The sequence below is a fragment of the Scyliorhinus torazame genome, chromosome 6 (assembly GCF_047496885.1).
Source record: "Scyliorhinus torazame isolate Kashiwa2021f chromosome 6, sScyTor2.1, whole genome shotgun sequence".
Classification (NCBI taxonomy): domain Eukaryota; kingdom Metazoa; phylum Chordata; class Chondrichthyes; order Carcharhiniformes; family Scyliorhinidae; genus Scyliorhinus; species Scyliorhinus torazame.
The window spans coordinates 215,551,311-215,574,514 of NC_092712.1; the positions used below are offsets into that span (position 1 = coordinate 215,551,311).

A 23,204-nucleotide genomic window follows, 5' to 3' on the forward strand; every position below is an offset into this window, starting at 1 on the left:
GGGCCAAAGGGCCTGTTTCTATGCTGTAAACATCTATGACAAATCAGCATATTAGAGTGAGACAGCAAGTCTCATTCTAATATGCATTCCCAAGATCTAACCAAGGCGCGGGATCTAACTCCCTCGTCTTGGAGAACTTGGGCGAGCGCCATTCAGTACTGGTCTACATAAATGGGGACCAGATGGCATAGCACTCGTGGGGGACGCCCATGGGATTGGAGGCCCCCAGGTGTATGCCCTCTGGGCAGGGTGGTACCCTGGCACTGCCAAGGTGCCACTTCCAGCTGGCACTGCCAAGGTGCCAAGTTGGAATTTTTGTGCAGCAACGATCAGGCCAGGATGTGTCCTGCATGGGTGTGGCTCGATGGTGGAATTCTGCACTGGCGTCATCAGCCATGTTTTCAGCTGATAGGCCATGTCTTCCGGAGCCATCCACGGATGCTGACCAGTGGCCTGAAGTGTTGAAGAATCTGAGACTGCCTAAGTATGAACGCACCATGCCAGTTAGCTGGGAAACTTGCACACACTTGCAAAATTATTTTGCAGTTGAAATAGTGGAATTCACTTCTATTTGCAAATGCATCTGGCTGGTCTGATGGGACCATTACCATATGGATACACCTGATCAAACCCTGTAGTTGCGGGAATCCTTCCTTGGATGTGAATTTGTGTCTCTCAAAAAAATGAACACTTCATAGAATCCCTACAGTGCAGAAGGAGGCCATTCGGCCCATCGAGTCTGCACCGACCTTTTGAAAGAGCATCCTAACCTCAACCTACTCCCTGCAGTATCCCCATCATCTCACCTAACCTACAGGGTCAATTTTAACATGGCCCATCCAAACCTACACATCTTTGGACAGTGAGAGGAAACCAGAGCACCAGAGGAAACTCATGCAAATGTGCAAACACCACACAGCCACCCACGGTCAGAGTTGAACCTGAGTCCTTGGCTCTGTGAGACAGCAGTGCTAACCGCTGTGCCACCATTTTGTTAGATATTCTGAATTGATGACACGGGAGCAATTCCAATGGATAAACCAAAATGATCATGAACGTTAATGGAATGATTTTGTTTTACAACTGACACTTTGTTTTATTGGAAGGTGCATTTTATGTTTAAGTTCTTTGATTTTGTTCCTCCCCTTTTAAAAAAGGCACCTGTAAATTTACCATTTGGATTGTTTAAAAGGGTATCCATGAAGAGAACAGTTAAATTAACATTTCAGATTCAGACCTCGCATTACTAGAGATGATAATATTTCAAAGTTAGATTTCCAGAAACTGCAGGTTTTATGATTAACTCTGTGCTCCGTTGGGCTCTTCTCCAGCCAGAGTAAGCAATAGAAAACACTTGCAAGTTTCATTACCAGGTGGATTCGGTGAAGTGAAAAGTGCAAAGCATTGGAAAGGAGGACACGAGATTAATACCAACTGTGATTTATGTTTATACTTTTGGAATGGATCAAAATCTTGTAGACAGATACAGCTCACAAATAGATCTTCTTGAAGATTTTGCATCTTTGGTGTACGCTTTGAAATAAGCAAATCCAATTGCACATTACTTTTATTGCAATATATTATAGAGGGCTTGACAAAACTAGTAATTTAATTTGGGATTTTTTTAAAATTAAGAAAATGCTGCCTTTACTTGCATGCAGGTGGAATGAGAGATAGATGGTTTGTCAGTGAGTGAGTGGGTGGGTGAGTGCCCCGGCCCCGCTCTCACTCACAGTGTCCCCGCCCCACTCCTTTCCCCTCCCCTCCCCTCCCCTCCCTCCTGCCGCCTGGACCCATGTAGCACCATGACAGGGATCGCGGCTGCCTCCTTCTTCTCCAATACCTGCCGCTTCGGGGGCTGCGGGCTGCACTTCCAGACCCTCGGGGAACTCATCGAACACATTGAAGACAACCACATCGGTAGGCGGGGAGCAGGAGGGAGGGAGGCAGCGCCCCGCTGCCAGCAGCGTGGAGCGGTGACCGGCCGGGACGCTGCACGGCTCTCCAGAGCCCTCCGGACATGGCTTTGGGCCGAGGCTCCGCGGGGCCCCTGGCCACAGGCCGCGTGGGGAAGGCAGACCCGTTCACCACCGCCCCCGACCCTGGGTGTGGTTTAGGGGGAATCCGCTCGGTGCGAAGGGCGGACGGAGTCAGTGTGAGGCCTGGGGCCGAGTGGGGCCATTTAGTTGCTGCCATGGCAACGCCTGTCCGGGCCTGGCGAGTGGCCGCTACGAGGGCGGGGCGGCGCCCAAGGGTGGGGTGGAGCTTGGGGGAGGGCGAAATATTAAGGGTCGTTATGTGTGGAGCAAGGTGGGGTTGAGGGGAGGAGTGGGAGGGTGGAGATATCGGTGGTGGGGTGGAGATATCGGGAGGGTGGTGGGGTGGAGATATCGGGAGGGTGGTGGGGTGGAGACATGGGGAGGGGGTGGGGTGGAGACATGGGGAGGGGGTGGGGTGGAGACATGGGGAGGGGGTGGGGTGGAGACATGGGGAGGGGGTGGGGTGGAGACATGGGGAGGGGGTGGGGTGGAGACATGGGGAGGGGGTGGGGTGGAGACATGGGGAGGGGGTGGGGTGGAGACATGGGGAGGGGGTGGGGTGGAGACATGGGGAGGGGGTGGGGTGGAGACATGGGGAGGGGGTGGGGTGGAGACATGGGGAGGGGGTGGGGTGGAGACATGGGGAGGGGGTGGGGTGGAGACATGGGGAGGGGGTGGGGTGGAGACATGGGGAGGGGGTGGGGTGGAGACATGGGGAGGGGGTGGGGTGGAGACATGGGGAGGGGGTGGGGTGGAGACATGGGGAGGGGGTGGGGTGGAGACATGGGGAGAGGGGTGGAGGGGGGGAGATATGGGGAGGGGGGAGATATGGGGAGGGGGGTGGAGGGGGGGAGATATGGGGAGGGGGGTGGAGGGGGGGAGATATGGGGAGGGGGGTGGGGGGGAGATATGGGGAGGGGGGTGGGGGGGAGATATGGGGAGGGGGGTGGGGTGGGGGGGAGATATGGGGAGGGGGGTGGGGTGGAGATATCGGGAGGGGGGTGGGGTGGAGATATCGGGAGGGGGGTGGGGTGGAGATATCGGGAGGGGGGTGGGGTGGAGATATCGGGAGGGGGGTGGGGTGGAGATATCGGGAGGGGGTGGGGTGGAGATATCGGGAGGGGGGTGGGGTGGAGACATGGGGAGGGGGTGGAGTGGAGACATGGGGAGGGGGTGGAGTGGAGATATGGGTGTGTGTGGGTGGCGATATTGGGGGTGGCTGTGGGTGGAGCTATTGTGGGGGTGTGGGTGGAGATATTGGGGGGGTGTGGGTGGAGATATCGGGAGGGGGTGGAGTGGAGACATGGGGAGGGGGTGGAGTGGAGATATGGGGGGGTGGAGATATTGGGGGGTGGGTGGAGATATGGGGGGATGGAGGGTGGAGATATGGGGGTGGGGAGTGGAGATATGGGGGGTGGGGAGTGGAGATATGGGGGGTGGAGGGTGGAGATATGGGGGGGTGGAGGGGGTGGAGATATGGGGGGGTGGAGGGGGTGGAGATATGGGGGAGGGGGTGGAGATATGGGGGTGGAGTGGAGATATGGGGGAGTGGAGACATGGGTGTGTGTGTGGGTGGAGATATTGGGGGGTGGATATATGGGGAGGGTGGAGATATGGGGAGGGTGGTGATATGGAGAGGGTGGAGATATGGGGAGGGTGGAGTTATGGGGAGGGTGGAGTTATGGGGAGGGTGGAGTTATGGGGAGGGTGGAGTTATGGGGAGGGTGGAGATATGGGGAGGGTGGAGATATGGGGAGGGTGGAGAAATGGGGAGGGTGGAGAAATGGGGAGGGTGGAGAAATGGGGAGGGTGGAGAAATGGGGAGGGTGGAGAAATGGGGAGGGTGGAGATATGGGGAGGGTGGAGATATGGGGAGGGTGGAGATATGGGGGGTGGGTGGAGATATGGGGGGGTGGAGGTATTGGGGGGGTGGGAATGGGGTGGAGATATGGGGAGGGGGGTGGAGTGGAGATATGGGGAGGGGGGTGGAGTGGAGACATGGGGAGGGGGTGGAGTGGAGATATGGGGGGGTGGAGATATGGGTGTGTGTGGGTGGAGATATTGGGGGGGTGGAGATATTGGGGGGTGGGTGGAGATACGGGGGGTGGAGGGTGGAGATATGGGGTGTGGAGATATGGGGGATGGAGATATGGGGGTGGGGGTGGAGATATGGGGGTGGGGGTGGAGATATGGGGGGTGGAGATATGGGGAGGGTGGAGATATGGGGAGGGTGGAGATATGGGGAGGGTGGAGCTATGGGTAGGGTGGAGATATGGGGAGGGTGGAGATATGGGGGGTGGAGATATGGGGAGGGTGGAGATATGGGGAGGGTGGAGATATGGGGAGGGTGGAGATATGGGGAGGGTGGAGACATGGGGGGGTGGGGTGGAGTGGAGACATGGGGGGGTGGAGTGGAGATATGGGGAGGGGGTGGAGTGGAGTCATGGGGAGGGGGTGGAGTGGAGACATGGGGAGTGGGTGGAGTGGAGGAGTGGAGATATCGGGAGGGGGTGGGGTGGAGATATCGGGAGGGGGGTGGGGTGGAGATATCGGGAGGGAGATATCGGGAGGGGGTGGGGTGGAGATACCGGGAGGGGGTGGGGTGGAGATATCGGGAGGGGGGTGGGGTGGAGATATCGAGAGGGGGTGGGGTGGAGATATCGAGAGGGGGTGGGGTGGAGACATGGGGAGGGGGTGGAGTGGAGACACGGGGAGGGGGTGGGGTGGAGTGGGGACATGGGGAGGGGGTGGAGTGGAGATATGGGTGTGTGTGGGTGGCGATATTGGGGGTGGCTGTGGGTGGAGCTATTGTGGGGGTGTGGGTGGAGATATTGGGGGGGTGTGGGTGGAGATATTGGGTGGGGTGGGGTGGAGATATCGGGAGGGGGTGGAGTGGAGACATGGGGAGGGGGTGGAGTGGAGATATGGGGGGGTGGAGACATGGGTGTGTGTGTGGGTGGAGATATTGGGGGGGTGGAGATATTGGGGGGTGGAGATATTGGGGGGGTGGAGATATTGGGGGGTGGGTGGAGATATGGAGGGGTGGAGGGTGGAGATATGGGGGATGGAGATATGGGGGTGGGGAGTGGAGATATGGGGGTGGGGAGTGGAGATATGGGGGGTGGAGGGTGGAGATATGGGGGGTGGGGGGTGGAGATATGGGGGGGTGGAGATATGGGGGAGGGGGTGGAGTGGAGATATGGGGGAGTGGAGACATGGGTGTGTGTGTGGGTGGAGATATTGGGGAGGGTGGAGAAATGGGGAGGGTGGAGAAATATGGAGGGTGGAGATATGGGGAGGGTGGAGTTATGGCGAGGGTGGAGATATGGGGAGGGTGGAGATATGGGGAGGGTGGAGATATGGGGAGGGTGGAGATATGGGGAGGGTGGAGTTATGGGGAGGGTGGAGTTATGGGGAGGGTGGAGTTATGGGGAGGGTGGAGATATGGGGAGGGTGGAGATATGGGGAGGGTGGAGATATGGGGAGGGTGGAGATATGGGGAGGGTGGAGATATGGGGAGGGTGGAGATATGGGGGGTGGGTGGAGATATGGGGGGGTGGAGGTATTGGGGGGGTGGGGATGGGGTGGAGATATGGGGAGGGGGGGTGGAGTGGAGATATGGGGAGGGGGTGGAGTGGAGACATGGGGAGGGGGTGGAGTGGAGATATGGGGGGGTGGAGATATTGGGGGGTGGGTGGAGATATGGGGGGTGGAGGGTGGAGATATGGGGTGTGGAGATATGGGGTGTGGAGATATGGGGGATGGAGATATGGGGGATGGAGATATGGGGGTGGGGGTGGAGATATGGGGGTGGGGGTGGAGATATGGGGGGCGGAGATATGGGGGAGGGTGGAGATATGGAGAGGGTGGAGATGTGGAGAGGGTGGAGATGTGGAGAGGGTGGAGATGTGGGGAGGGTGGAGCTATGGGGAGGGTGGAGATATGGGGAGGGTGGAGATATGGGGAGGGTGGAGATATGGGGAGGGTGGAGATATGGGGAGGGTGGAGATATGGGGGGGGGTGGAGATATGGGGAGGGTGGAGATATGGGGAGGGTGGAGATATGGGGAGGGTGGAGACATGGGGGGGTGGGGTGGAGTGGAGACATGGGGGGGGTGGAGTGGAGATATGGGGAGGGGGTGGGGTGGAGTGGAGTCATGGGGAGGGGGTGGAGTGGAGACATGGGGAGTGGGTGGAGTGGAGGAGTGGAGATATCGGGAGGGGGTGGGGTGGGGATATCGGGAGGGGGGTGGGGTGGAGATATCGGGAGGGGGTGGGGTGGAGATATCGGGAGGGGGGTGGGGTGGAGATATCGAGAGGGGGTGGGGTGGAGATATCGAGAGGGGGTGGGGTGGAGACATGGGGAGGGGTGGAGTGGAGACATGGGGAGGGGGTGGGGTGGAGTGGGGACATGGGGAGGGGGTGGAGTGGAGATATGGGTGTGTGTGGGTGGCGATATTGGGGGTGGCTGTGGGTGGAGCTATTGTGGGGGTGTGGGTGGAGATATTGGGTGGGGTGGGGTGGAGATATCGGGAGGGGGTGGAGTGGAGACATGGGGAGGGGGTGGAGTGGAGATATGGGGGGGTGGAGACATGGGTGTGTGTGTGGGTGGAGATATTGGGGGGTGGATATATGGGGAGGGTGGCGATATGGGGAGGGTGGTGATATGGAGAGGGTGGAGATATGGGGAGGGTGGAGATATGGGGAGGGTGGAGTTATGGGGAGGGTGGAGTTATGGGGAGGGTGGAGTTATGGGGAGGGTGGAGATATGGGGAGGGTGGAGATATGGGGAGGGTGGAGAAATGGGGAGGGTGGAGAAATGGGGAGGGTGGAGAAATGGGGAGGGTGGAGAAATGGGGAGGGTGGAGAAATGGGGAGGGTGGAGAAATGGGGAGGGTGGAGAAATGGGGAGGGTGGAGAAATGGGGAGGGTGGAGATATGGGGGGTGGGTGGAGATATGGGGGGGTGGAGGTATTGGGGGGGGTGGGAATGGGGTGGAGATATGGGGAGGGGGGTGGAGTGGAGATATGGGGAGGGGGGTGGAGTGGAGACATGGGGAGGGGGTGGAGTGGAGATATGGGGGGGTGGAGATATGGGTGTGTGTGGGTGGAGATATTGGGGGGGTGGAGATATTGGGGGGTGGGTGGAGATACGGGGGGTGGAGGGTGTAGATATGGGGTGTGGAGATATGGGGTGTGGAGATATGGGGGATGGAGATATGGGGGTGGGGGTGGAGATATGGGGGTGGGGGTGGAGATATGGGGGGTGGAGATATGGAGAGGGTGGAGATATGGGGAGGGTGGAGATATGGGGAGGGTGGAGCTATGGGTAGGGTGGAGATATGGGGAGGGTGGAGATATGGGGAGGGTGGAGATATGGGGAGGGTGGAGATATGGGGAGGGTGGAGATATGGGGAGGGTGGAGACATGGGGGGGTGGGGTGGAGTGGAGACATGGGGGGTGGAGTGGAGATATGGGGAGGGGGTGGAGTGGAGTCATGGGGAGGGGGTGGAGTGGAGACATGGGGAGTGGGTGGAGTGGAGGAGTGGAGATATCGGGAGGGGGTGGGGTGGAGATATCGGGAGGGGGGTGGGGTGGAGATATCGGGAGGGAGATATCGGGAGGGGGTGGGGTGGAGATATCGGGAGGGGGTGGGGTGGAGATATCGGGAGGGGGGTGGGGTGGAGATATCGAGAGGGGGTGGGGTGGAGATATCGAGAGGGGGTGGGGTGGAGACATGGGGAGGGGGTGGAGTGGAGACACGGGGAGGGGGTGGGGGTGGAGTGGGGACATGGGGAGGGGGTGGAGTGGAGATATGGGTGTGTGTGGGTGGCGATATTGGGGGTGGCTGTGGGTGGAGCTATTGTGGGGGTGTGGGTGGAGATATTGGGGGGGTGTGGGTGGAGATATTGGGTGGGGTGGGGTGGAGATATCGGGAGGGGGTGGAGTGGAGACATGGGGAGGGGGTGGAGTGGAGATATGGGGGGGTGGAGACATGGGTGTGTGTGTGGGTGGAGATATTGGGGGGGTGGAGATATTGGGGGGGTGGAGATATTGGGGGGTGGGTGGAGATATGGAGGGGTGGAGGGTGGAGATATGGGGGATGGAGATATGGGGGTGGGGAGTGGAGATATGGGGGGTGGAGGGTGGAGATATGGGGGTGGGGGGTGGAGATATGGGGGGTGGAGATATGGGGGAGGGGGTGGAGTGGAGATATGGGGGAGTGGAGACATGGGTGTGTGTGTGGGTGGAGATATTGGGGAGGGTGGAGAAATGGGGAGGGTGGAGAAATGGGGAGGGTGGAGATATGGGGAGGGTGGAGATATGGGGAGGGTGGAGATATGGGGAGGGTGGAGTTATGGCGAGGGTGGAGTTATGGCGAGGGTGGAGTTATGGCGAGGGTGGAGATATGGGGAGGGTGGAGATATGGGGAGGGTGGAGATATGGGGAGGGTGGAGATATGGGGAGGGTTGAGTTATGGGGAGGGTGGAGTTATGGGGAGGGTGGAGTTATGGGGAGGGTGGAGTTATGGGGAGGGTGGAGATATGGGGAGGGTGGAGATATGGGGAGGGTGGAGATATGGGGAGGGTGGAGATATGGGGAGGGTGGAGATATGGGGGGTGGGTGGAGATATGGGGGGGTGGAGGTATTGGGGGGGTGGGGATGGGGTGGAGATATGGGGAGGGGGGGTGGAGTGGAGATATGGGGAGGGGGTGGAGTGGAGACATGGGGAGGGGGGTGGAGTGGAGATATTGGGGGGGTGGAGATATTGGGGGGTGGGTGGAGATATGGGGGGTGGAGGGTGGAGATATGGGGTGTGGAGATATGGGGTGTGGAGATATGGGGTGTGGAGATATGGGGGATGGAGATATGGGGGATGGAGATATGGGGGTGGGGGTGGAGATATGGGGGTGGGGGTGGAGATATGGGGGGCGGAGATATGGGGGAGGGTGGAGATATGGAGAGGGGTGGAGATATGGAGGGGGTGGAGATGTGGAGAGGGTGGAGATGTGGAGAGGGTGGAGATGTGGAGAGGGTGGAGATGTGGGGAGGGTGGAGATGTGGGGAGGGTGGAGATATGGGGAGGGTGGAGATATGGGGAGGGTGGAGATATGGGGAGGGTGGAGATATGGGGGGGTGGAGATATGGGGAGGGTGGAGATATGGGGAGGGTGGAGATATGGGGAGGGTGGAGATATGGGGAGGGTGGAGACATGGGGGGGTGGGGTGGAGTGGAGACATGGGGGGGGTGGGAGTGGAGATATGGGGAGGAGGTGGGGTGGAGTGGAGTCATGGGGAGGGGGTGGAGTGGAGACATGGGGAGTGGGTGGAGTGGAGGAGTGGAGATATCGGGAGGGGGTGGGGTGGGGATATCGGGAGGGGGTGGGGTGGAGATATCGGGAGGGGGTGGGGTGGAGATATCGGGAGGGGGGGTGGGGTGGAGATATCGAGAGGGGGTGGGGTGGAGATATCGAGAGGGGGTGGGCGGTGGAGACATGGGGAGGGGTGGAGTGGAGACACGGGGGAGGGGGTGGGGTGGAGTGGGGACATGGGGAGGGGGGTGGAGTGGAGATATGGGTGTGTGTGGGTGGCGATATTGGGGGTGGCTGTGGGTGGGAGCTATTGTGGGGGTGTGGGTGGAGATATTGGGTGGGGTGGGGTGGAGATATCGGGAGGGGGCGGGAGTGGGAGACATGGGGAGGGGGTGGAGTGGAGATATGGGGGGGTGGAGACATGGGTGTGTGTTGTGGGTGGAGATATTGGGGGGGGTGGAGATATTGGGGGGTGGGAGATATGGGGGATGGAGATATGGGGGTGGGGGTGGAGATATGGGGGGTGGGGTGGAGATATGGGGGGCGGAGATATGGGGGAGGGTGGAGATATGGAGAGGGGTGGAGAGGGTGGAGATGTGGAGAGGGTGGAGAGTGTGGAGAGGGTGGAGATGTGGAGAGGGTGGAGATGTGGGGGAGGGTGGAGATGTGGGGAGGGTGGAGCTCTGGGGAGGGTGGAGCTCTGGGGAGGGTGGAGCTCTGGGGAGGGGTGGAGATATGGGGAGGGTGGAGATATGGGGAGGGTGGAGATATGGGGAGGGTGGAGATATGGGAGGGTGGAGATATGGGGAGGGTGGAGATATGGGGAGGGTGGAGATATGGGGAGGGTGGAGATATGGGGAGGGTGGAGATATGGGGAGGGTGGAGATATGGGGAGGGTGGAGATATGGGGAGGGGTGGAGATATGGGGAGGGTGGAGATATGGGGAGGGTGGGGTGGAGTGGAGACATGGGGAGGGGGTGGGGTGGAGTGGAGTCATGGGGAGGGGGTGGAGTGGAGACATGGGGAGTGGGTGGAGTGGAGGAGTGGAGATATCGGGAGGTGGTGGGGTGGAGATACCGGGAGGGGGTGGGGTGGAGATATCGGGAGGGGGGTGGGGTGGAGATATCGAGAGGGGGGTGGGGTGGAGATATCGAGAGGGGGTGGGGTGGAGACATGGGGAGGGGGTGGAGTGGAGACACGGGGAGGGGGTGGGGTGGAGTGGGGACATGGAGAGGGGGTGGAGTGGAGATATGGATGTGTGTGGGGTGGCGATATTGGGGGTGGCTGTGGGTGGAGCTATTGTGGGGGGTGTGGGTGGAGATATTGGGTGGGGTGGGGTGGAGATATCGGGAGGGGGGTGGAGTGGAGACATGGGGAGGGGGTGGAGTGGAGATATGGGGGGGTGGAGACATGGGTGCTGTGTGTGTGGGTGGAGATATTGGGGGGTGGAGATATGGGGGGGGTGGAGATATTGGGGGGTGGGTGGGAGATATGGGGTGGTGGTGGAGTGTGGAGATATGGGGGATGGAAATATGGGGGGTGGGGGAGTGGAGATATGGGGGGTGGAGGGTGGAGATATGAGGGGGGTGGGGGGTGGAGATATGGGGGGGGTGGAGGGGGTGGAGATATAGGGGAGGGGGTGGAGCGGAGATATGGGGGAGTGGAGACATGGGTGTGTGTGTGGGTGGAGATATTGGGGAGGGTGGAGAAATGGGGAGGATGGTGATATGGGGAGGGTGGAGTTATGGGAGGGTGGAGTTATGGGGGAGGGTGGAGTTATGGGGAGGGTGGAGATATGGGGAGGGTGGAGATATGGGGAGGGTGGAGATATGGGGAGGGTGGAGATATGGGGAGGGTGGAGAAATGGGGAGGGTGGAGAAATGGGGAGGGTGGAGAAATGGGGAGGGTGGAGAAATGGGTAGGGTGTAAAATGGGGAGGGTGGAGAAAATGGGGAGGGTGGAGAAATGGGGAGGGTGGAGAAATGGGGAGGGTGGAGAAATGGGGAGGGTGGAGAAATGGGGGAGGGTGGAGAAATGGGGAGGGCGGAGATATGGGGGGGGTGAAGGGTGGAGATATGTGGGGAGTGGTGGAGATATTGGGGGAGGGTGGAGATATGGGGGGGAGGAGGGTGGAGATATGGGGGGTAGAGGGTGGAGATGGGGTGGAGGATGGAGATGGGGGGATGTCGGGTGGAGATGGGGGTTTGGAGGTGGGGTTGAAGGAATCTTTAATTTATAGGGATCTTAACCTGTCGAACTACACCAAGTTTGGGGGAAGCTTAGTTGATTAATCAAGTCCTGGCGCAATACGACAAGTTGTAAGATTTATAATATTTGTAGACTCTGTTAAGTTGTTCAATTCCTTGTATTATTCGACTGTGTATAGTTGAAGGAATTTATATAATCTCGGCTATTCGGTTATCAGTAGCACTTTGCGAATACTGGAACTCAGCAGAAATTTGCAGTATAAACTCCTCAGGTGCCAAAAGGAATTGTTTTATTTGTAGTCGCTTGATTACAATTTGAAAGTCATTTAAAAGGCAATTCGTAGACAATTCAAAGCTTTCAGAGAATTACAGACATTATCTTTCTTTGCTTAGGCAGACAGCTCGAAAGTAACTTTTAAAAGGTCAAAGTCTGGCAATGAAACATGAAGAGAGAGAGAGAGCTAATCTTCAGCTAAACTCAAACTCAAAGTCAAAAGTGGACTAACATCACTTACACAGACTGTTAAACTGACAACCCCCAAAAGACCAACTAAAATGGAGACTAGAATCAAAGGCAAAAAACACCAAACTAACAGAAAGACAACACAGCACAACACACCCCCAAAGACATTACACCACAGACAACACACTAAAAACTAAACTAAAATGGCGGGGGAAACTTTTCAGTTATACACTTTCATATCTGTCTTTAGTCATCTAATCACACCCCAATATAATCCTAATTGGTTTGGGTTAGACTCAAACACATTTGATTTGATGGCAAGCCGTCCATCTTCAATGTGCAACATCAGCTTTTCTGACCTAGCTGTTATCTGCATTGTGAACAATGGTGCCTTCATGTTGCCGTGTAGTCAGTCCCTGTCCTTGACAATTAGCACAAGCAGTGTCAAATTATCTTGAAAATATGCATTTGCCAGAACAACGGACTTCAGTAAAAGTGAATTATGCTGTATAAATGGGTATTTAAAACTGGGGCTCAACATTTATGCTTAAACAGCTATCTTTTACCTATACTAGTTGTATTTGAAATACTTGGCTTCTACAGTCGGCCCTTTGATAAATCGAAAAATTGAGATATATCAGAAAAGATTAAAATACATCATTAATGCGATAGGATAGGTAAAAGCGCAAAGAATCATTGCAGTTTTAAACAATAAAATGGAATTAACATTGCAACAGGCATTTCAAAATAATTATTATAATTAATAAATTAATCAAATTTGATCACATTGGTAATTAATAATAACTTCATGTAAAATTATTATACAATAAAAGTTGAACATATGATCTAGTAATAAATGGTAAAATGATTATCAAAATGGACATCCTCTGGATTATGCACAAAAGCTTGTTGAAAGGGTTAATTTTCTTACAGAGACAAAAAGAGGCGTATAGCTTGGAATGATGCCATTCGCATCTTTAAACTTTTTTTTTGTCACTCAAATGGACTGGGAGTAAAAGTTGGATTGCTGCCAAATTCCCGTTATCAAATTTCTTTGAACAACCTGTTCTTTTGGCTTTTAATCAAAGATTGTTGGTTTTTTTTAAAACCGGCTTCCACATTGTTTGAAGTTTTAATTTCCAGGCTAATTTTAAACATTTATTTTAAAATATCAAATACAATAACTTATTAAATATATAACTGAACCAATCTTGTGCTTTATCTTGATTTTCTGTAGATGAATTTGTCGATTCTGTTAAAGGAAACACAGCTAACAAGATATGTTAATTTCTTTAAATTAATAAAGCAACGTTCAGAATAATGACAGTTTTCTTAAGTTGACAGTTCTTGGCAACTTTTTAGCGATACATTGAGGGTTCTTTAGCTGCTTTGATGGCAGCCGTTCTCTTCTGAGTAAGTTCCCTTTCTCGTTTGGAAATTTTCTGTCCCAAGTAAACATCTTTCTGGGCAATTTGTGCTTTGTGAAAGCTAGCTTTGTGACTGTTAGTACTGAGATGGTTCAAGACCACCCGTAAGTCTTTGTCATGATCATCTTTATTGATGGAGGTTATCAGAACATCATCTTCATATTGGATAATGGTGGAAGGCCGAACAGGCAGTTGCCTGAGATGATTCTGTAAAGCCATGTGGTAAACAGTTGGGCTATTATGATACTGTTGTTGATTAACTGTAAAAGCAAACCATGGTTGTAGTTGCTTAGCCAGTGTTGCTGACCAGAAGCCATACTGGGTGTGTCTTGTTGGTACGTGTTACATGGTTGACCACGAGGTGGAGATGTATTGTAGTGAACATTGTCTACTTCATTATCAACTCTTGAATCTATCCGTTGTTTTTGATAGCATTTTGCCATCCAGTGTCCTACTCTACCACAGGAAAGACATTGTGGTATTTTCTTACGTGATTTTAATGGAGCAAGGGTACATGTTTGTTCTAGCGCTGGTGGTGAAATTGTAGTTACTGCTGATATTCCTGCAGGTGCTGCAACAGCCGCCGCTGGAGCAGCAGGTAACATGGGCTGGATTTGAGCAATAGGCTGCATTTGAGCAGCTGCAGTGTTAAAAGTTGCCTCATTGTACAAACCACGATCTATCTGAATGCATCGGTCAACTATGTCTCGGTATGTGCCAGCTGTGGCCCAAGCTGGTAAAACCAAATTCAAGGCAGCAGAAACTCCAGGTTTAACACCGGCTATAAAAGCCGTTTTTAATGGACTTAAAGTGCTTGCATCCCATGTGTCATTTTCCTGGTCGAGTGTCATCCCTGAATATTCCATCCAAGTATGTAAAAATCTTTCCTCAAAATCCTGAATATCTTCATCATTTTTTTGAAAGCAAGCTGTGATCTTAGACCAATTGGTCCTCGGGGGGCTAAATTGTAATAGCCAATTCTTGATTGTTAGCCAACCAGCTTCTAAATTTTGCAAATCGTCTCCAAGGGCAACTTCTACTTAATTTCTAAGGGTTGAACTTGTACGAGTACCTAGCATGATAGTCAGAATTTGTACTCCATCAAATGGGTGGAGACTGTAAATGGCTTGTAATCTGTGAATTCCATCCCATGTGATCTTACCACCCTTTTTAGGGTGTGGAAGACCCTTGGACCATTCGTCAATTTTAGAAGGATCAATTTGTTCATGAACCCATTGGTGGTCAAATATGTTTCTAGTGATAGGTTCACCATCTTCCTCTATTTTTTTGCTTCCAACTCTAACCCGTTTGTGTTTTAAAGGGGCTAGTCGAATTGCTTTAGTATTTTGTATTGTAGGAACACTATCTTCGTCTGATTCATCCGACAGAGAAAATGATTTATGTTTAACAATTGATCTTGGCTGTGCAATTGCCGATTGTGCCACTAGGTGGGTGGCTTGGACTGCTTTCTGAGTTTGTTCAATCTTTTGTACAGAAAGCATGTTTGTCAAAGAATTGCAATGTTCAGTCACGCTGGTTATATTTCTTTCTAAAACACATCTTTCTTTCACTAACTTGCAATTTTCAAGTTCAATTCGCTCAGTTTTTAATTGCAATTGTCGGTATTTTGACTCCACTTCAAAGACTTGATTTTGGAATTCTGTTATTTGAAAAGATAACTGCTGGAGTTCAGAGGTTTTGTTTCGCAAATCTGTTTTAATTTCATCAGAATGCTCAAGTTTGGATTTTGCATCTTGCAAATCTGTTTCAAGTTTGGATTTTGCATCTTGCAATTCTGTTTTAATTTCATCATAATGCTCAAGTTTGGATTTTGCAACTTGCAAATCTGTTTTAATTTCATCATAATGCTCAAGTTTGGATTTTGCATCTTGCAAATCTGTTTCAAGTTTGGATTTTGCATCTTGCAAATCTGTTTCAAGTTTGGATTTTGCATCTTGCAATTCTTCAACAACTGCAATTAGTTGGCTTTTAGTAGACCTATACTCATCATCACTTCGTTCAGTATTTAATTGCAGCTGTTGGTATTTTGACTCCATTTTAAAAACTTGATTTTGGAATTCTGACTCCACTTTAAAAACTTGATTTTGAAATTCTGCGATTTGAACATTTAACTGCTGGAGTTCAGAGGTTTTATTTTGCAAATCTGTTCTAATTTCATCATAATGCTCAAGTTTGGATTTTGCATCTTGCAAATCTTCAAGAACTGCATTTAGTTGGTCTTTAGTGGACTGAAGCTGATGATCACTTTTATTTTTAACAATGATCTCTTGCTGACTGTGTATCTGTCCCGTAATTACCAGGGACCATTTTACACGTTCTGCACCGTGTAATCGTGTGCATTTTCCCCATGCTCTCTTGATATTATTGAAGGACCACTGTCCTCTGGGGATATCATACTTTGATTCAATTTTTTTTGAGGTTTCACATAGGTTAAAATGTCTACGAGTGAAAGATCTACAATCCCCCAACATATCTTCAACAGAAACATCTGGTATTCCAGCACCCCCCTTGGATGTAGTGGGGAGTAATTTTCTGTCTGCTAAAGGCTCTGAATCTACACTTTGATTTGGATCAGCCATAACTTTTCTTGATCGCTGACTGCCGTTTTATTTAAGTTACTGCAGTGACTAATCTTCCAGTCACGTCTGATAGTCTGACCGACTGGCACTTGATTTATTTAACACAGTCTATAAAAAATGTTCTTTTCAAGGGTCGAAGTACTGATTGATGCGGCTTTAAGACTTTTAATGGGTGAAAAAGATATTTCTTACCCCAGTCTAGCCGTGGTTTCCGGCTGTCTTCTGGGCTCCTCCGATTATCTCCGAAGCTTCCCGAAGGTTCCCGACCTCCTCCGATTATCTTCGAAGCTTTCCGTCGTCACTTGGGCCTCTGAAGGTCGTTCAGTACTCCCCCCATCCTGCCGACTACGCCAAAATGAAGGAATCTTTAATTTATAGGGATCTTAACCTGTCGAACTACACCAAGTTTGGGGGAAGCTTAGTTGATTAATCAAGTCCTGGCGCAATACGACAAGTTGTAAGATTTATAATATTTGTAGACTGTGTTAAGTTGATCGATTCCTTGTATTATTCAACTGTGTATAGTTGAAGGAATTTATATAATCTCGGCTATTCGGTTATCAGTAGCACTTTGCGAATACTGGAACTCAGCAGAAATTTGCAGTATAAACTCCTCAGGTGCCAAAAGGAATTGTTTTATTTGTAGTCGCTTGATTACAATTTGAAAGTCATTTAAAAGGCAATTCGTAGACAATTCAAAGCTTTCAGAAAATTACAGACATTATCTTTCTTTGCTTAGGCAGACAGCTCGAAAGTAACTTTTAAAAGGTCAAAGTCTGGCAATGAAACATGAAGAGAGAGAGAGAGCTAATCTTCAGCTAAACTCAAACTCAAAAGTCAAAAGTGGACTAACATCACTGACACAGACTGTTAAACTGACAACCCCCAAAAGACCAACTAAAATGGAGACTAGAATCAAAGGCAAAAAACACTAAACTAACAGAAAGACAACACAGCACAACACACCCCCAAAGACAATACACCACAGACAACACACTAAAAACTAAACTAAAATGGCGGGGGAAACTTTTCAGTTATACACTTTCATATCTGTCTTAAGTCATCTAATCACACCCCAATATAATCCTAATTAGTTTGGGTTAGACTCAAACACATTTGATTTGATGGCAAGCCGTCCATCTTCAAAGTGCAACATCAGCTTTTCTGACCTAGCTGTTATCTGCATTGTGAACAATGGTGCCTTCATGTTGCCGTGTAGTCAGTCCCTGTCCTTGACAATTAGCACAAGCAGTGTCAAATTATCTTGAAAATATGCATTTGCCAGAACAACGGACTTCAGTAAAAGTGAATTATGCTGTATAAATGGGTATTTAAAACTGGGGCTCAACATTTATGCTTAAACAGCTATCTTTTACCTATACTAGTTGTATTTGAAATACTTGGCTTCTACAGGGGTGGAGGGTGGAGATGGAGGGGGTGGAGATGGGGGGTGGAGGGTGGAGATGGGGGGGTGGAGGGTGGAGATGGGGGGGTGGAGGGTGGAGATGGGGGGGTGGAGGGTGGAGATGGGGGGGTGGAGGGTGGAGATGGGGGGGTGGAGGGTGGAGATGGGGGGGTGGAGGGTGGAGATGGGGGGGTGGAGGGTGGAGATGGGGGGGTGGAGGGTGGAGATGGGGGGGTGGAGGGTGGAGATGGGGGGGTGGAGGGTGGAGATGGGGGGGTGGAGGGTGGAGATGGGAGGAGTGGAGGGTGGAGATGGGGGTGGAGGGTGTAGATGGGGGGGGTGGAAGGTGGAGATGGGGGGTGGAGGGTGGAGATGGGGGGTGGAGGTGGGAGGGGTGGAGATGGGGGGGATGGAGGGTGGAGATGGGGGGATGGAGGGTGGAGATGGGGGGATGGAGGGTGGAGATGGGGGGATGGAGGGTGGAGATGGGGGGATGGAGGGTGGAGATGGGGAGGGTGGAGATGGGGAGGGTGGAGATGGGGAGGGTGGAGATGGGGAGGGTGGAGATGGGGAGGGTGGAGATGGGGAGGGTGGAGATGGGGAGGGTGGAGATGGGGAGGGTGGAGATGGGGAGGGTGGAGATGGGGAGGGTGGAGATGGGGAGGGTGGAGATGGGGGGGTGGAGGGTGGAGATGGGGGGGTGGAGGGTGGAGATGGGGGGGTGGAGGGTGGAGATGGGGGGGTGGAGGGTGGAGATGGGGGTTGGAGGGTGGAGATGGGGGGGGTGGAGGGTGGAGATGGGGGGGTGGAGGGTGGAGATGGGGGGGTGGAGGGTGGAGATGGGGGGGCGGGTGGGTGGAGATGGGAGGGCGGGTGGGTGGAGATGGGGAGGCGGGTGGGTGGAGATGGGGGGGCGGGTGGGTGGAGATGGGGGGGCGGGTGGGTGGAGGGTGGAGATGGGGGGGCGGGTGGGTGGAGGATGGAGATGGGGGGGATTGAGGGTGGGGATGGGGGGGTGGAGATGGGAGTCATTGAGCCGAGGGTGGAGATTGTGTGGGGGGTGCGTGAGTGGGTTGAAGGGGGAGGTTTGGTGGGTGGGTCAAAAATAGGGATGGGGGGGTGGGTGGGTCGAGGGTGAAGATGTGGGTTGAGGGTAGAGATGGGGGGTGGGTGGGTCGAGGGAAGAGATGGGGGGTGGGTGGGTCGAGGGTGAAGATGGGTGGGTGGGGTGTGAGTGAGGGTTGGTGGGTCAAGGGTGAAGATGGGCGTGGGTCAAGGGTGAAGATGGGGGGCGTGGGTCGAGGGTGGAGATGGGGGCGTTGGTTGAGGGTGGAGATTGGGGCGTGGGTCGAGGTTGGAGATGGGGGCGTGGGTCGAGGGAGGGGGTTGGGTTGGACGAGGATAGAGAGTATGAGGGGGTGTGGGTGGGTTGAGGGTAGAAGAGGGTGGAGTGGGTTGACTGGAGGGGGGCGGTTGGGTTGACGGTGGAGGGGGGTGGGTCGGTTGACGGTGAAAGGGGTGGGTTGGTGGGTTGAGAGTAGAGAGAGGGGTGGGTGGGATGAGGGTAGAGAGGGGTGGGTGGGTTGAAGATAGAGGGGGGGGGTTGAGGGCAGAGAGAAGGGGGGTGCTGAGGGTAGGATGGGGGGGCTCAGGGTAGGGGAGAGGGGGGTGATGGAGTGGGGCCGGGTGGGATGAGGGTAGGGTGCAGGGGGAGTTGGGTGAAGGAGTGAAGCTGAGTGGGGTGGGGTCCGGGGGGAGAGTGGAGCCAGGTGGGGTAGGGTCCGGGGGAGTGGGGAGTGGAGCCAGGTGGGGTGGGGGCCGGGGGTAAGGGGGTGGGGTGGGGTGGGGTGAGGTCCAGGGGGAGAGTGGAGAAGGGTGAAGTCCAGGGGGAGAGTGGAGCCAGGTGGGGTGGGGTACAGGGGGGGGGGGGCGAGGGAAGGTAGTAGGGTGGGGTGGGGTCTGGGGGGAAGGGAGTAGGGTGGGGTGGGGTGGGGTGGGAGCCGGGGGGAGAGTGGAGCCAGGTTGGGAGGGGTGGGAGCCGGGGGGCGGGGGGAAGAGTGGGGCAGGGTGGGGTGGGGTCTGGGGGGAATGGAGTAGGATGGGGTGGGGGCCTGGGGGAGAGTAGAGCTGAGTGGGGGGGCGGGAGAAAGTGGGGACAGGGGGGCAAGTGGAGCTGGGTAAGGTGGAGGCCGGAGGAAGGGAGGTAGGGTGGGGCATGGGTGAAGGGAGTAGGGTGGGGTGGGAGCCTCAGGGAGAGTGGAGCCGAGTTTGGTTGGGGACCAGGGGGATAGTGGAGCCGGTGGAGTGGGTAGGGTGTGGAGAGAGAGTGGGGCTGGGTGGGATGAGGGTAGTGTAGGGGGGGGGGTGTGAAGATTGATGCCTGGGATGTGTAGGGTAGGGCTGGATGGGTTGAGGCCGGGGGGTGGGGGTGGGTGGGGGGGGGAGAGAGTGGGGCCGGGTGGGGCGAGGGGAGGGGGAGAAAGCGGGGCTGGGCTGAGGGCAACGGCAGGAGGGAACGAATGGGGCCAGGTTGTGGGCGAGTAGAAGGGGCAGGAGAGCAGGACCAGACTGAAGGCGATGGGAGGGAGAGTGGGTTGGTGTGTGGCGCTGGTCTGAGGTTGGGGAGGTGTGAGTGTGGAGTGCTTGGTCGAAAGTTATTGTGGGGGAGGGGGAGGGAGGGGGACCAATGGGACGGAAGGGCGGGGCTGGGTTGAGGCTGTGTTTCGGGGAGGGTAAAAGAGGGCGGCTGAGTAGATGGTGAAGGGTCGAGAGGGGAACGGGTCGAGCAGGGAGGGGAGGGTTGATAGCGAGGCCGAACTGAGCGCGAGTGAGCAGGCCGGGTGAGGGAGGGTTGAGATAGCGGGGCCGAGCTGAGGTGGAGAGAGCAGGCAACGGCCGGGCGAGGAAAGTCGGGCTGGACAGATGGCGCAGGGTGGGGGGGAGAAGGTACGCTGGCTGAGGGTAACGGGGGAGAAAGCAGGATGGAAATGAGAGGTGGGTGGGAGAGAAAGCGGGGCTGGCGAGGGGGTGGGGGATGTGGAGGGCAGGGATGAGGCATGGGTCCATGCCGCGGCCGTTGTATGTGAAATGGGGACAAGGGGGAGAGGGAGAGAGTGGGGCTGGGCATTGATGGCGGGTAGGAGTGGTGGGTGGGGGGCGTAGTGGAACACGTGAGAATGTGCGAGGGGCAGAGAAGGCTGCGTTGGGTGAGGGCCGGGGGGGGAGGTGGCTGCGTGGAATGAGGGGGAAGGGGAGAGTGCTGGGTGGGCTGAGGGAGGCTGGTGGGTGATGGCGAGAGAGGGTGTGTGTGACAGCGATGGGTGGAGATGGGTGAGGGGGCAGGTGGGTGAATGCGATGGGCGGAGGGCGAGTGGGGCAGACAGGTGGCTCAAACGGCTGGGTGAGGGTGGGAGGTTGAGGGCGAGGGGAGGGTGATTGCAGTAGGGGTAATTGGTGATGGGGAGAATGGGTGTGGATGAGAGTGGGGTTAAGGATGTGGGGGTGGGTCAGGGTAGGCAGGGGATGGGTTGGAGAGTGGGGTGTAGTTAGTGAGTAGGGGGATATGTGTGGAGGAGAGTGGGGTTGTGGAGAGAATGGTGAGAGGCAAGGGTTGCTGGCGGTTGGGATAAATAGGGTTGGATGATGTGGGGATGGGGTGAATGGGGTTAGGGTGGAGAGTATGGGTTTGGGGAAGAATATGGAATGGGGGTTGAATGGGGTGGGGATCGCTGGTCTGTAGCCCTAGGTGCAGCAGGAAACTGAGATGGTGGGGGTTGGGGTTTACAAGGATGAGGGTGAATCTCATTGAAACTTACAGAATACCGAGAGGCTTAGACAGAATGAATGCGGAGAGGATGTTTCCACCATTAGGAGAAGCTAGAACCTGAGGGCACAGCATCGGACTGAAGGGATGATCCTTTACAACAGAGATGAGGAGGAATTTCTTCAGCCAGAGGCTGGTGAAACTGTGGAACTAATTGCCGCAGAAGGCTGTGGAGTCCACGTCACTGAGTGTCTTTAACACAGATAGATAGATTCTTGATTAGTAAGGGAATCAAGGGTTAAGGGGAGAAGGCAGGAGAATAGTGGTGAGAAACATATCAACCATGATTGAATGATGGACAGGTTTGATGGCACCAATGGCCTAATTCTGGTTCTATGTCTTGTGGTCTTGTGGGATGTGGCATCTATTGGGTGGGGGGTTTGCATTTTTCATAAATTGAGTTGAGTTGGAATGCAATCGCCTCCTTGTCTGCTTGGGGTCAAACGGTTTTGAAACAATTTTCATGCCATTTTAACCAAATTCCTTGATCTCAAGACAACTTGATAACTATTTAGATCAGGAGTGTCAACTCAATTTACACCATGCGCCTGAGTGATCATTTTGACACCTGGTTGGGCCATAATGTGCAAAGTTATTTGATGTGTGGTTTGCCCAGTTTGGGGTGTGAATATCAAATTCTGGGCATGAATTCCTAGTTGCTGCCCAATACTCCTTACTATTTTAAGATCCACATGGCCTGAAATCATGCACTGTGCAAGCTCCAATTCGTTTTTTCCAGTTCTTGAAGGGTTAAGTTTGGAGTACTTCTCTCAGTTTCATTTACTGTGAACTGCTGCTGGCCTATGTCAGCCCTCCTGTAGCTTGCTGGTCCTTATATGTAAAAATTAGACGTTCGGTTTCTTGCACGCAGTGTGAATCTTTCAATTTCTGTTTCTATTCACCCACCAGTGGAATCAGCTTCACATGCCCCTTAACTGGCTGTTTTTCTATCAGCTCTATTCCCACTCAGTGGGGGAATTTAGCGTGGTTGATCCACCTACCCTGCACATCTTTGGGTTGTGGGGGTGAGACTGACGCAGACACGGGGAGAATGTGCAAACTCCACATGGTGCAACTGCTACTCTTAACTCTGCACAAAATGTTGCATCCACCCCATTTGGAGGCCTTTCTTGTCCCAAATCCTCCCCGCCACAAGTCTAATCCCATCCATCCGTCTCCAGTTTCTCCTCTCCATCACTCAAGCCTCAGTCTCGCCAATGCCTATTTTAAAACTTCTGCCCATCCTAAGTCACAATTCCACCAAACTCTAGTTTTCGCCCACCCCTTGCCTAAATCTCAAACTCCCAGCCTCTAATTCACAATCTGACCATTGAGCTATTTCACAACCATGTTTGCTACTCTCCTATTCTCACCGAGATCCTATCCCTTGACTCCTAGTCACCTTTTCCCACTGTCCCAAACTATAATCTTTCTCCTGTCCCTTTCCCCAGGCTGTCTCCGTGGACTACTGCCTCTCTCCCCCTGGGTCCCAGCCTTCCACCACCCTCCCCTGAGGTCCCAGTGATAGAATTGGGAGCTGTGCTTTGCTGCAAAATTTAAAATATGCAGTTATCTTGGCTTCAAAGATGTTTGCTTGGAGACTTAGCAACTACGTTTCAACTAGACTGAACTGCGGTCCTGGATGAAACTTCATGTGTGCATGTTTGATATCCCTTGTTTAGACATTACATGAAAACACACTCCTGAAAATTATTACAGGTTAAATCCTGGTGTAGTGGACTCTGATATAAGGGTGATTACAGTTGAACGTTCTAACTTCTGAGAATTTTTCAAGCATGAAAATTGTACTCTGAAACATGAGGTCCTGAGCAAGCTGTGCACAATTTGGTATTTTTAAGTCCCCAAAAAGTTTGGTAAATATGACAATCTCCTAATGTAGATACTAGAAACCCAAGATATGAAGTGTACA

General features: G+C 53.9%; 1 protein-coding gene across 1 annotated transcript in view; it reads left to right on the forward strand.

Moving 5' to 3' along the window:
- The first annotated feature begins 1,753 nt into the window (after nucleotides 1–1,753).
- Nucleotides 1,754–23,204, forward strand: part of jazf1b (JAZF zinc finger 1b) — a 397,554-nt gene continuing 376,103 nt past the window's right edge. The window contains exon 1 of the mRNA XM_072509396.1: nucleotides 1,754–1,920. Within this exon, the coding sequence (XP_072365497.1) occupies nucleotides 1,806–1,920 (115 nt within the window). The 5' untranslated portion in view covers nucleotides 1,754–1,805. The remainder of the gene's footprint in view (nucleotides 1,921–23,204) is intronic.